This window comes from Odocoileus virginianus, chromosome 32 (assembly GCF_023699985.2).
Source record: "Odocoileus virginianus isolate 20LAN1187 ecotype Illinois chromosome 32, Ovbor_1.2, whole genome shotgun sequence".
Taxonomy (NCBI): Eukaryota; Metazoa; Chordata; class Mammalia; order Artiodactyla; family Cervidae; genus Odocoileus; species Odocoileus virginianus.
Genome location: NC_069705.1, coordinates 10,639,738 through 10,654,622, shown reverse-complemented (window position 1 = coordinate 10,654,622; position 14,885 = coordinate 10,639,738). Strand labels below are relative to the sequence as shown.

Sequence of the window (14,885 nt, the reverse complement as noted above, 5' to 3'; positions counted from 1 at the left end):
GGGACCGGAGAGAAAGCCCATTCTCGCTCGCCCGGGACGGAGCACTCCGTACGTCAGTCAGGCGAGCGGGCGCCGCGTCGGGAGCGAGCTCGGACCGGAGCCGAGTTGCGTCAGTGCCGAGCGCGCGCGCATCGCTGCCAGCCCTGGGGCCCTGGCGGGGCTGGGGAATCGTGGAGCGGGCGGAGGCAGGGGCGACCGAGTGCTGAGGAGAACCTGCGGGCTCGGGCTGAGATGGGGTCGGGCGTGGGCTCGCCCTCTGAGACTCTCCGCGTCCGGTGGCTGCTGTTGGTGGGCTTGCTGAGCCCGGCCCTCGGTGGGGCTCGGTCAGGTGGGTGTCCGCCCCCAGGGACCTTTGGGGATTCCAGTTTCCTAGGGCCGGGATGCTCGGAGTTTTTACCCCGCGGTGCCTGAGAGTGGCGGGGCCTGGCCTGGGCACTGGAACCCGACCCGAGTCGGGAGGCGGAGCCGCTGGGCTGCCTGTGGACCAGGGCTCGGACCCGAGGCTCCGGGTCTGGGCGCCCCCAGTTCTCCTGGGCACTGTTTTCGGGTCGGGTTCCCAGTCCTCGGTCTCTTGCCGAGCAGAGCCTTTTGGGGGTGAGTCCGACCCCCAATCTCGCGCCAAGCTGGGTGCCACCCCCAAGACCCTCCCGGGGCCACTCTCGGTCCGACCCCGAACCTCAGGGACTCGGCTGAGAGCCTGGGAGGCTGGCTAAATGGTCGCGGAGGGTTTGAGAAGTGCTTTTGAGATACGGAGCTGGGGTTTGCTTGCAGGGTAAATGTCACTGGGAAAGAGACCGGGAGATGGAACTTTTTGCTCCAGGTTTTCATGATTTGAAATTTTGACCATCATTTTATTAGCGGAGTCACCAGTAGGTACCACAGGGCTGAATTTAGTGATGAAATAAGAGAAGGGGGGAATTGCTTTTGGGGGGGGCATTTTGTTGTTCTAGTAAGAATACCCCCTTTATTTTTTTGGAAACTAAGTGCTACATTTTTATAGCCAGTCTTTTATCTCCGTTTTTAGTGGGTTGGTAAGGTCTCAAATCCAGGCAGATAATCCCTGCTCTGCTTAAGTCACAGGCTTACGGTAAGAATTGAATCATTTATGTGAAATAGCTTTTGACTTGTGAAACTTCCTTTAAATACATAAGGTATTTGTATTGGAGATGCTCAGATATAGTGGAAACATTTAAATCGCCAACACTAGCTTCTTTCTGAAAACACCGTCTTTCTTTGTTTTGGCTCGTGTTAAATTATTGTTTGCGTGGCTGTGTTTTCTTTATCAGCCATAGAGTATTATGGAGAATGGGGTTTCTACTAAATCGTTATCTTGAGAGTTTTTCAAAGATGAGGATTTCAGTGCAGGACTAAATTTAGATTTTTTTTCTTCCTTATTTTATTATTTTTCAATTAAGAAAATTTGCACCATTGCAGGAATTTTAAAGCTCTCAGTACTGAAACTTTCTTAACTGGGAAGGTACCAAATCTTTTCTGTTTGAAACTGTTTTTGCTATGGTGTTCTATTAATACATGGTTAACATTTAGCAGCGTTTAAGGGGAAGTAGGTTAAACATCTGGAGTTTTAGTAATCCATGATTCTGTTTGGAATACTTTAAATAAGACTGATTTTTAAAGTTTATGTATTGATTTTTTACATTGCTGCATATAGATGGATGGAATATCCTTATGTTTTTTAACAACAGCTTTAACAGTTTATAGTTAAGCAGTTTATAGTTTAACAGTCCCTCACTTAAGCACGTATATGCTTTCAAAATTTAATCAGCCGTCATTGAACTCCTATGAACACCGAGCTCAGTGCTTGTGGAGGGGCATAGAGTGACCAAATGTGCAGAGTTTATCTGAAGGATGTAGGGGAAGGTTTTATTGAGAAAGTGATATTTGAACTGATCTGTATGGGTGAATATTCTAGGACAGGAATTCAAAGCGGAAGGGTTTTTGCAAGAGTCTAGAGAGATAAGATGGAGAAGGCAATGGCAACCCACTCCAGTACTCGTGCCTGAAAAATCCCATGGGCATGGACAGAGGAGTCTGGTAGGCTGTGGTCCATGGGGTGGAGAAGAGTTGGACATGACTGAGTGACTTTACTTTCACTTTTCACTTCCATGCATTGGAGAAGGAAATGGCAACCCACTCCAGAATTCTTGCCTGGAGAATCCCAGGAACGGAGGAGCCTGGTGGGCTGCCATCTATGGGTCGCACAGAGTCGGACACGACTGACGCGACTTAGCAGCAGCAACATCAGAGAGATAAGAACAGGACTAGTTAAGGAATGATGAGAGATCACCAGAGGGTCCACCTGAAAGGGAGGCGTGGAAAAAACTAAGGTTAGTTGATGACCTGTTGGGGAGAGTCTTCTGTGGTGTGCTATGGGATTTGTACTTTACCCTGGGGAAATTCTTTGGGCAGGATGGTTTTTAAGTAGGGATGTGGGCTTGCCAGGTGACAGCAGTGGTAAAGAACCCGCCTGCCAGCACAGGTCAAATGTAAGAGATGTGGGTTCAATCCCTGGGTTGGCAAGATCACTTGGAGGAGGGAATGGCAGCCCACTCCAGGATTCTTGCCTGGAGAATCCCATGGACAGAGTGTTGCAAGGAGTTGGACACCACTGAAGCAACTTAGCATGCACTTAGCACGTGGTATAACTTAGATTTGCGATTACTGTAACTGGCTACACAGTGGAGGACAGACTATGGAAGGGAGGGACTGGAGGCTGGGAGAGAACAGTTAAGAGGCTTTGTACTAGTGTGCAGTGAAATCAACTCATGTTTCCCTACGGGAATGTTCTTCTAGAATCAGCTGACCAAGTTTTTGCAATACAGGATGTTTAAAACATGCGCTGAAACCATTTCAACTAATGAAAGAGGAATTTGAGTACTCAGTAAGAACCACCCACACATCAGTTACTCTAGGAGTTAAATAGATTTTCTAGGATTTTTTTTTAAATTTTTGCTATTTATAACAATTGTGTCAATGAGGAAGTGCAGTATACATTCCAAAAAGCTGACATAGTACACTTAAAAAAAAAAAAACAAACTAGGGCCAACAAAGGTAACTTTGTATCATTGCGGGAATTAGGCAGGTATGAAACTTCACTCAATTTTTTCTTTTAAGGTAGTGATTATGATGTACAGACCTAAATTTTTTTTCCCCAAGACTACAATTCTAGAGGAAATGAGTTTTAAAGCTTACTCATGGTGAATCACTGTAAAATGAACTAGGTGGTAAGAACTTGGTCCATACTAATTTTGTTTTTAGGTGCTTGTGAATTGTTTGAATTTGATATGTTTGTGCTAAATAGGAGAATGTAGTCTTTTAATATAAAGATAATTTGTTTCACACTCTTATGTAAGAAAATAAAAGCATTTACAGTGAAAATATGTATAAAACAAGTTGCTGGGTTCCAAGACTGTTTTCCAAACATACTTTGAATTTTACCTTACCAGGAATTCCCTGGCGGTCCAGTGATTAGGAACTGCTTATTTCGCCGTGGAAGGCGTAGGTTCGATCCTTAGCTGGGGAACTAAGATCCCACAAGCCATATGGCTTAGCCAAATAAAAATAAATAAATAAAATTTACCTTATCAAAGTTGACTATGTATGTATATATATTTAAACCCTGCCTTATTGTAGAATCCCCCCAAAGATGCAAGCTCTAAGTAACTGGAAGCTTTTTCTTTGGAATAGCCACAAGCTCAAATATATGACATAGATAGGCTCATGATATTTTTTTTTTTTTTCCTTTGATACCTGGTATACAGCAGAGACTTGGAGTTATGCCATCGTTTGTGTCAGAACTATGGGACTGCCTCATAAGTAAATCTGGTCCTCTTGGTATCACAGTAACTATCCCCTCCTACTACCCTGCCTTTGAATGGGGCCAACATGGGCCCAATTAAAGTTGAATTACACTTTGAACTGAATAGTCTTGTTCATATGTCAAGATGTTATTGTGTCAATAGTTTATTTTTCGTTTTGTGACGTGTCATTTCGATCAAATGGTTTTCCCCAAAGTGAGTTAGGGAATGTGAGGAGTTCACCTATTTTATTCAGTTTTTAAAAAATATACAGTTGTTTTGTATTTGTTTATGTTGATTTTAACATAAAGAATTAGAGTATTTCAGCTTATAGTAAGTAAAAATGATGTCACCGTCAAACATTTGTCATACTGACAAAACCCATTCCCATACATGGGAAATGCTTCTTTCTTTTTGACATATTTTTTTTTTCTCTTTTCATGAGGTTTTTTTTTTAATGGTTTAACTTATTTTAGAAAGGATCCTCCCCACCCTTTCCTTTAGTAGCTCTAAGAACTCTCATACAAGTAGAGCCCTAGAGAGCCCATTCCACTTCCTTTGATAGGTTGGAATCTTGTTATGAATAGAAGCTCCCATCTCAGCTGCTTAAGTAGGGAGGGTAAGCAGTGTATGAAGTATATGATGTATCAATACAATAAGTTCTCTTCATGCAAACGAGTTCTGTTCTGAGAGTGCCTTCCTAAGTCCAACAAAGTTAAACTAGGTACCCAACTAACAATCAACTGTATGATACTGTACTGTAATAGGCTTAGAAAACTTTTCACACAAATATACATAAAAAACAAACAAACATTTAAAATCTTACAGTATAGTACCTTAGAAAGTACAGTAGTGCAGTACAATAGCTGGCATACACAGGCATGTTTGCATCTTTGCAAGTTGGCTACTTCAAGGTTTGTATGTATGGGACTTATTATACAGTGAAATATAGCATTGCATTAACATGGACAAATGTGTAGGCATGAGGATTTGTGGGAAATTTCTATGAAAGATGCTAATCATAAAAAATAAAGCTTATTTTAGGTTGTGCATGAAAATTTGCAGTTAAGCTCTATGTATGTATAACTGTAAAGATCAAAAGAGGTCATTTACTCAGTATATTTATTGAATGTCTGTTGCACTAGTGCAGGAAACAGGATGAATAATGTACTGCCCTTTGTTTCAAGAAACCTAAATTTCTTGGTAGAGGAATTTAAATCCTCTGTGGTATTAAATCTTATAAATGGTGTTTTTTTCCCGAAGGACTGCTAACACACAAACAATGACAAAGGCCCTGTTTGTTTTTAAATGTAAAAATAGGTAAATGTAAAACAAAAGGTGATAACGCAAAAATTGTCAGAATATAGGACATAGCAGTGGAAATTATGGTTATGTGTGAAGAGAGCTATTAATGTATATGTTCATGTGGCATTGACCTTGTAAATGGAATGGAAATACATGGCTCAAAATGACAGTGATTTATGAATCTAATTAGTTTCTCTTCAAGAAATAATTCAGACAACAGAATTGTCTTCAGCCTGTATGTTGAACCCAGGTTTATTTTCTGTAGTGAAAGTACTTAAGGGTGACTCTTTGTTGACATAGTAGGTGGGAAGGAAAAGAGAAAAGTCCTTGGCTGAGGGTTCACATTTGTTTGCTTGGCATTTAGGTAGAATTCTTTTAACTTATTTCTGTCTACAATTGTAACGGAGGAAGGACTTCAGTGCCCCTGGCACAGAAAGCCAAACTGTGACAGCAGGTGTTTGCAGTGAAGTCAGGATTTGTTGTACAGAGTGGGAGACAAGTCTCAGATCCACTTCAGCTTGGCTTTTGAGCTTTTTTTTTTTTTCTTTTTTTAAGGAGAAGAGCAAAGATGCTGGGATTTATCATCAGCTTCTAGCATTTCTTTTTAAAAAAACTTTAAATTTTTTTATTAGGGGTATAGCCTATTAGCAATGTTTTGACAGTTTCAGGTGGGCAGTGAAAGGGTTCAGCCATAAGGATTCATGTATCCATTCTCCTCCAGGGCTTCCTGGGTGGCTCAGTGGTAAAGAATCTGCCTGCCAATGCAGGAGACATGGGTTCAGTCCCTGGGGTTGTGAAGATCCCCTGGAGAAGGAAATGATAATCCACTCCAGTATTCTTGCCTGGAGAATGCCGTTGACTGAGGAGCCTGGTGGACTACAGTCCATGGGATTGCAAAAGAGTCAGACATGACTTAGCGACTAAACAACAACAACAGTTCTCCCCCAAACTCCCCTCCCATCCAGGCTGCCACATAACACTGAGTGGAGTTCCATCTGCTCTACTGTGTCACTTTCTGACATTTTGTAATCGTGGTTCTAGGAGCAGAATGTGTCTGGTTTATGATTCGCTGGCCAGGTGGCCCATGGAAGGAGGCCTGTGAGCTCATCCTGCCCTGGAGAAATGGTCAGATTTTATACAGGAATGATAGATAGTATCTACAGCAGCAGTTTTATCAACGGTTGTCGGCAACCACAGTGCAGTCTTAGTCACCTAACTCTGGTTGATCTATTCAGTTAGTGTAGGACTGAGGCCAGAGGGGACAAGAAAGGGGATAGAGTTTGGAATAGAGAGATTAATCATAAACTCATTAAGGGGACTCAGTTTCACAGGTACTGTTATACAACATGTAGTCAGACTTCCTCCAAAACACAGTACATAAAAATACCTAAGGAGTCAGAGGAAGAAAAAAATGCTACTAACTCACACCTTTTTCTTTCTTTTACTAAGTATAGGACATTTTAAGTTTCCTGTTTCAACTCTTACTTTTATCTCTAGCCCTTGTTTTCTAGTAACGTAACTTTTGTCACCTTATGCACAAGGTCACATAAGCATCGAATTCTGTCACATTTGAGTTGATTGTATTAAGATTTGCATTGTGAACTGTCTGCTGCTGCTAAGTCGCTTCAGTTGTGTCCAACTCTTGTGTGACCCCGTAGACGGCATCCCACCAGGCTCCTCTGTCCCTGGGATTCTCCAGGCAAGAATGCTGGAGTGGGTTGCCATTCTACCAGTGGTTTTTTTTGGGGGGGTGATTTTATCCCTGGAAGGCATCTGTAGGATATTTTCTAGTTGTCACACTGGTGGAGCTTCTGGATAGGGTGGGTAGAGGTCCTCACCACCCTGCTTTGGCCAGAAAAACACCCACAGCATAGAATTTTCTGGCCCCAAATGTCAATAGTGCTGAGGCTGAAGCTTTGTAATACAAATAATGTGGATGCACGTCTTTAACAGTGACATGGGAAACTTGGTCTTTTGATTCCCATGAGAAAGGGCTACTAATTAAAGACTAAAAAATAAAAGGAATTTGGGGAAAATCTATGCAAGGTATGAACAGGAAAAAGAATGCAAATAAGCCAAGACTAGTGATAAAGAAGTGTTGAAAAAAAATGGGAAGGAGGGTTTTCATACAACTAGTATATATTTATTTTTGAATGACCTAACCACAATATGTGCATTTCTTATGATGTTTTGAACTCCTAAGGCACTCAGAAAGTGGATCTTTGGATTTTAAAACCAAGAAGTCAGTAACAGAATAGTAGCTCTTATGTGTAGAAGTTATTTTGGTGTGGTGTAGTTGTGAAAGCCTTTAAAAGATAAATGATTAATTTCGCTTTTTTTTTTTCCCCCAAAACAAGAGTTGTGGTTGAAAATGTATGGCAGGAAAGGATGTGTCTTATATTCCTTTATTGGATTTTCATTCTTTGCTAACAATCTTGGTAAAAAAAAAAATCTATAGCTTCAGTCCTGGCTGGAAATTAGTCCTGACCTTCTCAGGTTTCAGCGTGAGAGCTCTTTAGATATGTGCCTGCTCATTTGTAGTTATCTTTTCTGAGGTATTTCTTTTTCTCTGTGATGTTTGTTTCTGAGTTGTAACAAAGAAATTTCAGTTGAGTTACATATGGTTTAGCTCCTCGCATAACAGTTGTCCGAGCCTGCTAACATATCCCTGCCTGTAATGATTTACTTAAAAAATCTTTTACTTTGAAATATTTATAGAATCTCAGGAAATTCATATACATGCCCAGAATGATTGACTTTTTATCACACAGAGCTTCTCATCTGTTACTCATGGAAAGCATTTTATTCCTATCATTACTTCTAGAGTGACTGTCCTAGTAGTTGAACAAATGACCATGATCTAGAACAAAAATATTAAGGGAATTTGAGAAAACTGAAGGTCCTTGAAAGATTTATTTTGGGCGAGGAAATGTTAATTTAGGATTAAGGATATTTTTACTTAGTGCTTTGAAACCTGCATCAATTAAGGCCATGGATTTCTTTTGAGATGGTTCCCAACTGACAACTCCAAATATCTGAGGGGTATTTTGTCATAGTGTATCATAAGGATGCTATGTCAACCAGCCCCTGATTGCTTTTGTGGGTATTGGAGTCCATTTCTGTTGTTTTTATGTCATGACATGAAGCCCATTTAGTTGTTGTTATGCCAAACAGGGTAAAGAGTTTGAAAACTGTCAGTGTGACGTGTTGTATTGAACATGAAATAAGTTATATTTTCCTGTTTACATTGTATCTTTAAAAATTCCAAACTAGACAAGATTTAGACATTTTAATGCACAGTGGTGTTTTGTGAAAGGTTGAACTTCATTTTAATCTGCATTTGAGACCTCTGAGGGACATAAGGCAGTTAAGGAGTGAATGACTGTTAAGAGTTTGGATGGAAAGGGGGTGAGTGGGAGTAGAAGGTGTCATAATCTAGACATGAAGTTAATGAGACTGATGGGTAGACAGCAGGTGCTGAGATGCTAGATAATCAGTACTTTAAGTTGTTTGTGCTTTTTTTTTTAAGTTGAAGAAACACCTTTTTTCCTCCCCTTTTAATTTCAACGGTAATTTGGGGTTTCAGAATACTCATAAAAACAAATTCAAACAATATAGTCAGGCTTGAGTGCAGGAAATAAAAGTCCTTATCTTATTACTCCCTAGTTCTATTCCATGGTGGTAACCACTTTAAACAAGTTTCGTATGTTTACTTATGATACTTACATGTTTGTTTATGACACACCTTATGGTCTCATAGATGGGGAAGGAAATGGCAATCCATTCTGATATTCTTGCCTGAAAAATCCCATGGACAGAGGTGCCTGGAGGGCTGCAGTCTATGTAGTCACAAGAGTTGGACACAACTGAGCAATTAAACCACCAGCACCATGGTCTCAGGGCTTCCCAGGTAGTGCTAGTGGTAAAGAACCCGCCTGCCAACATAGGAGACATAAGAGACATGGGTTTCATCTCTGGATGGGGAAGATACCCTGGAAGAGGGCATGGCAACTCACTCCAGTATTCTTGCCTGGGAAATCCCATGGACAGAGGATCCTTGTGGGCTACAGTTCACAGGGTCACACAGAATTGGACATGACTGAAGCAACTTAGCATGCACTGTGGTCTCACATATAGGATATGTGTTGTATTTGTAATGTTTCATAGAGATTATAAATAATACAGAGTTTATAAAGTGAAGGTAAAAATGAAAGTCTCTCCCCTCCTCCCACTCCCTATAGATTATTACTTTTAAAAATATTATTTTACTATAAGAAATTTGAACATACACAACAGTAGAGAGAAGAGTAATAAAAAAGGAAAAAGAAAGAAAAAAAGGGACTTTCCTGGTGGTCCAGTGGTTAAGGCTCTGCACTTCCACTGCAGGGGGCGCAGGTTTGATTCCTGGTCGGGGAACAAAGATTCCCACATGCCACAGCCAGAAAAAAAAAGTAATGAACTCCTGTGTACCCAGATTTTAATATAATTAAATATAATCCAGATTTTAATATAATTTCGTATGTGTCTGATCCCTCAAATGCACACTGAATTATTTTGATGCAAATCCTGGATGTCATGTCATGTTGCCCTTGAATATTTAGAATGAATCTCTATGACATGAAGACTTTTAGAGAAAACCTTACCCACAGTATGCTTATTACATTTTAAAAAATTAACACTAATTCCTCAAGATTTTCACATATCTATGCAGCGTTAAAATGAGACTATCAGATGCCAGCATGGGGATGTGTCTTCCTAAGGGATTTATATGGCCTGTTTTAATTATGTCCAAATTTTGCTTAAGTGATGACTTTATTTTTTTATAGTTATGTTATTTTTCAAATAATACATGATTATTTGATACCTTTGATAATTTTGAAAATACCAAATGGGATCCTAACAGTAAAATTTTGTTTTTATACATAAATCCTGGTTGATTACTTCAGTGACAATGAAACAAGATGACTTTGTGCTCATTGTTTTGTTTACTTATCTATTTTCATTTTTATTCTTTTAGGTAGATCTTGCTTTTTAAAATTGAGTATAGTTGACTTATAATACTGTGTTATTTCCAAGGGTACAGCAGAGTGATTCAGTTATATGTATTCAGATTATTTTCTATTATAGATTATTATAAGATTGAATTTAGTTCCTTATGCTATTCAGTAGCACAAGGTCCTTTATTTTATTTTTTTAGCTTTTATTGGAGTATGGTTGATTTACAAAGCTGTGTGTATTTCAGGTGTACAGCAAAGTGATTCAGTTTTATATACATATCTATATATATATATGCATGTATATTCATTCTTTTTCAGATTTCTTCTCAGTAGTTCCTTGTTGCTGTCTGTTTTACATACAGTGGTGTGTATCTGTGAACTCCACACTCCTTGGTTACCCCTCTCCCCTTTCAAGTGATGATTTTAGAAGCCAGGCCTGGTTCAGCCGTGATTCCACTTTGTGGTGAGCTGTACAGGTTGGAATTGGGAGAAAGTCTTGTATGATGGTTCTGAGTTCTTTGTTTTTTTTATACATTTTAACTACTCAGGTTTTTAGAACAGATTAATAGTAGTAATTTCATTGAAGATAATTGCTACATTGTTAGGTGTTTACTTATTAGAGTTAATACATCAGGCATTAAAAGTAACTTTTTCCTTTTATTGTCCTTGACCATTTTGTAGGCATCCCCATACCATCTTGGGATGTCATTCATGTTGGGTGAAGGTGGAAAATGAGAGAGAAGTGAACAGAGCCTTCCCTCCATTTCCCCACGGAAGCATTTTTTTTTCCCCTTGTGTTTATATCTTTAAGATTTCTTTTAAGACAGAGCGTTAGGGTTTATAGCTAAAAAATTGTTTGAAGATGATTGCTGTGTATACACTGTTTGGATAAAGGCTGACATCCTTGTTTTTAAGAAATACATTTCTTCCCCCTTATACTATCTAGTATATTGCTATTTTCCTATAAAAGTTTATATAAAACTGAATATTTTATTTTTTATTACTATTTTTTTATTTTCTTATCTTTGGTTGTGCTGCATGGCATGTGGGATCTTAATTCCCTAACTAGGGATCGAACCCACACCCTCTGCATTGTCAGTGTAGAGTCTTAACCACTGGACCACCAGAAAAGTTCTAAAACTATATGTATTTTAATGTGAGAATGTCAGATGATTTTTCTATGATTTGAACATTCAGCTTTTTTTTTGGAACATTTGGCTTTTGATTCCATTGTATTTTGGGAGGCATGTAGTTTTTCAGGTTCAATTGTTATGTAATGTTTGTTGTTCCTTGTTCTGTAGGCTTTCACCAGACCTCCCATCTCTCTTCTTATGAAATTGTAACTCCTTGGAGATTAACTCGAGAACGAAGAGAAGCCCCGAGGCCCTTCTCAGAGCAGGTAAGTTGTCTCTTGAGAAATATATATGTGTTTCAGTTTCACTGGTTTTAAGACAAGGATGTTATTTTCATCAGTGATTGGTTCAGTGAGTAATGTTGGTCTATGGCTTAAGGCACTGGTGTCCATTGGACATTATTCTAGTAAAAGTGACATATTGATTCTTAGTAGCTTGTTTTCTTTTTAAAGACAAAATAATCAACTTGAAACATAAGTGGGTGAAAAAGTCAGTTAAATAAAAGTCTATGACCAGCATAGGATGCTGGTTACATAGACCTCTGACCCCTACCTGACTGGTGATGGTTACAGTGGTCTTCTTACAAGAGTTCACCTCTCTCTCAGTGTATGACAGGTAGAGTACTGCATGCTGAATCTTCACTGACACTGGAGATTGTGTGTTATATGCATGTATTTTATATCTGGGAATGTTTGCAAAAGTGAGTTTTATCGCCATATCGGAAGAAACATACTATACTAACAATGGACAAAAATTATTTTTCAATAATGCTATTTTTCTCTTACTGTGAAGTTCAGAAATAATATATTTGGATATCAACTGATTTTGCAAACCCTTCAACTTCATCAAAGTATAATTTAACTTTATTATGATTTACCAGTAACAAGTGATGAGGATAAAGAGTTTAGCTTATTACCTCTGAATTGACAAAGTATTTCTAGTTATGAGGTAGGTCATGCATTGTTTAGGGACTAGGCAGAGTGAAGAGGACACTGGAGTTAGTATCAGTAACTTTCAGAGTTACCCTCCCTCTGGGCATTACCTTGGATTGGGTAGACCATTCTTCTTCATTTACTTCATTATAAGTAAGGAGTATATAACTCTAAGATTTCCTTCCAGTGGAACGGTTTATAATTTTTCCTTGCTTTGTTTTGAACTGGACATTCTCCTCTTCAATTTTGTTTTGCCTTTATTAATTTGTGTTTTCATTGTTATTTTCCCCCTTCACTTAGTAGCATAGGGACAGTGTTTTTCTACTTCATCATATCTCTGATGATCTTCATCAGCTTTGCACACATAGATACTTGAGATTGTAGTGAATGTCCCGCATGTGCCTTGATAAATAATCAGGAGAGAGGTGGAAGCACCGTTTAAGCCCTGGGGATGTGGTTTGAACAAAACAGACAGAATTATGTCCTTGTGGAGCTTCCATTCTCATGGGAGGAGAGAGAGAGACAAATAAGTAATATAATTGTAAGATTAATAATAGAGATTACTTAAGATTGTCAAGAGCCCATCTGCCAGTGCAAGTTAGACATGAGAGATGTGGGTTCGATCCCTGGGTCAGGAAGATCCCCTGGAGGAGGAAATGGCAACCCATTCCAGTATTCTTGCCCGGAGAATCCCATGGACAGAGGAGCTTGGCGGGCTGCAGTCTATAGGGTCGCATGGAGTTGGACACGACTGCAGCGACTTAGCACTCACGCAAGATGGTAATAATCATTATGGGAAACATTAAAGCAGCAAGGAATTGGGGAGTATTGGAACTGGGGGTGATGGGTAGGAGGGTTTGTGTTTTTTAATAGGACAGCCCGGGAAGACCTTCCTAAGAAGGTGACTCTCTAGGAGAACAAAGACCAGAAGGAAGGGAATGAGCAATGCAGGCAGCTATTTGGGGGAAGAATGTAATGTCATAAATTCTCAGAATTCTTCTCAGGGGAGATGACAGTGGTGTTTTTATATCCTATATTTGCCCAAGAGCAGAAAGGAATAGAAAGACACATGCCAAAATTGTGCAAGGAGATTGGTGTTTTTTTGCCTCTGGAGATAGAGGTCCCCATGCAGAATTTTGCAGTAGAACCCCAGGACGTGGATCCTATCTCAGCCTTAGGAGTCAGATGCTGAAGTGCCTGAGGAAAGTGGATCCTGCTGTTTCTTGGCAAAGTGTTCACTTGGAGTACAGAAGCAGTAGGGAGAATAATAAACACTTATTGTTTGATTATTACTTAATTCTAATAGTAAGGACACTTCTGGTAATTTTATTGTTTGTTGAGTCCCTCCGTGGCTATCTTTTTTATTAGAATTAAGTTTCTAGAGATCACATTAAGTGCTTCTGGCTAATGAAATGGTGAGTCACTGGGGAAGTTATTTTAGTGTTTAAGTTAGAGAAGAGGATCCCACAAGCAGAGGATATGTAAGTTGACTTATCTCAGTTCTTTGATTCTGAGACACAGTCTTCATGAGGTACACTGTTACTTAACATGCCAGTAATTAAGAAAGAAACAGATTGCTGCCAGTTAGACCACTTTGCCTCTGTACGATATGTTCCAGTTTCAGAGTTGTTCACAGAGATGTGAGGGGAAAAAGTAGGTTTAGAACCGATGAAATGTGTTAAATCCTGTGAAGATGTAAAGTCATAAACGTGTATTAATTTCATCTAGCTTTCAGATACCCAGAACGAGGGATAATCTTTTGAAACTAAGAGGTTCATTAGGTTTAAACAAAAGGAAGAATAACTTTTTACTATAGGTAATATAGGAATGGACTTAGTAAAAATAATCCCTGAAGTTATAGCTCAATTGCAACTGTAAATGAATTTTGAAGAAGACTTTAGATAAACATGCGGGTCGTTTTCCACAGTAGGTTATTAAAAGAAGGTAGGGATGATCAGAGTCTATTTTTATTATTTATGGGCATATTTCAGGTTGTTTCATAAAAGAGTTCCAGTCATTGCCAAATTATTTTCATTCAGGGTGGAATTTCTAGTGTCCTTTAAATACCTGTTTCAAAGTTATTTAGAAGATAGTGTTTTATTGTTCTTTTCTCCTTTGTGCATTTAGGTATCTTATGTCATTCAAGCTGAAGGAAAAGAGCATATAATTCACTTGGAAAGGAATAAGTAAGAAATTTAATTTACTTTGCCTTTTTGGTAATTTTTTTCTTTTTTCAATACTATATGGGTTTCTTTTCTAGTTAGATATTGCTTAGTAGTTTGTTAAGAAGGTGAGACTAATAAGAGTAGAAGTGTGGGAAAATCCCTATAGTTTTCCATTTCCACTGACACTTGAGCAAAGGAAAATAAATCTAAATTAAAGGAAGAGAAGCTTGTACTTAAGAAAACTTTAAAATCATGACTGGCCCAAGAAACCACTGAGCAGGTGGTAAAGAAGTCTTTAGTAGCTTTATCTGTCTGCTAGAGCTGCCACAGTGAAATACTACAGATTTAAACAACAGACACTTATTTTCTCCCAGGACTGGAAATGTAAGATCAAGGTGCCAGCATTAATGTCTGGTGAGGACTCTCTTCTTGAGGTGCAGACCCTTCTGGCTGGTACTCACATGGCCTCTCCTTGGCTTGTGTACACGGGAGGTGGGTAGATGGAGGAGTGAGCTCTCTGGTATTTCTTCTTATGAGG

At 39.2% G+C, this 14,885-nt stretch overlaps 1 protein-coding gene across 1 annotated transcript in view; it reads left to right on the top strand.

Moving 5' to 3' along the window:
• The first annotated feature begins 54 nt into the window (after positions 1–54).
• Positions 55–14,885, top strand: part of ADAM9 (ADAM metallopeptidase domain 9) — a 92,883-nt gene continuing 78,052 nt past the window's right edge. The window contains exons 1-3 of the mRNA XM_020876267.2: positions 55–328; positions 11,419–11,516; positions 14,310–14,368. Coding sequence (XP_020731926.2) covers positions 232–328; positions 11,419–11,516; positions 14,310–14,368 — 254 coding nt within the window. The 5' untranslated portion in view covers positions 55–231. The remainder of the gene's footprint in view (positions 329–11,418; positions 11,517–14,309; positions 14,369–14,885) is intronic.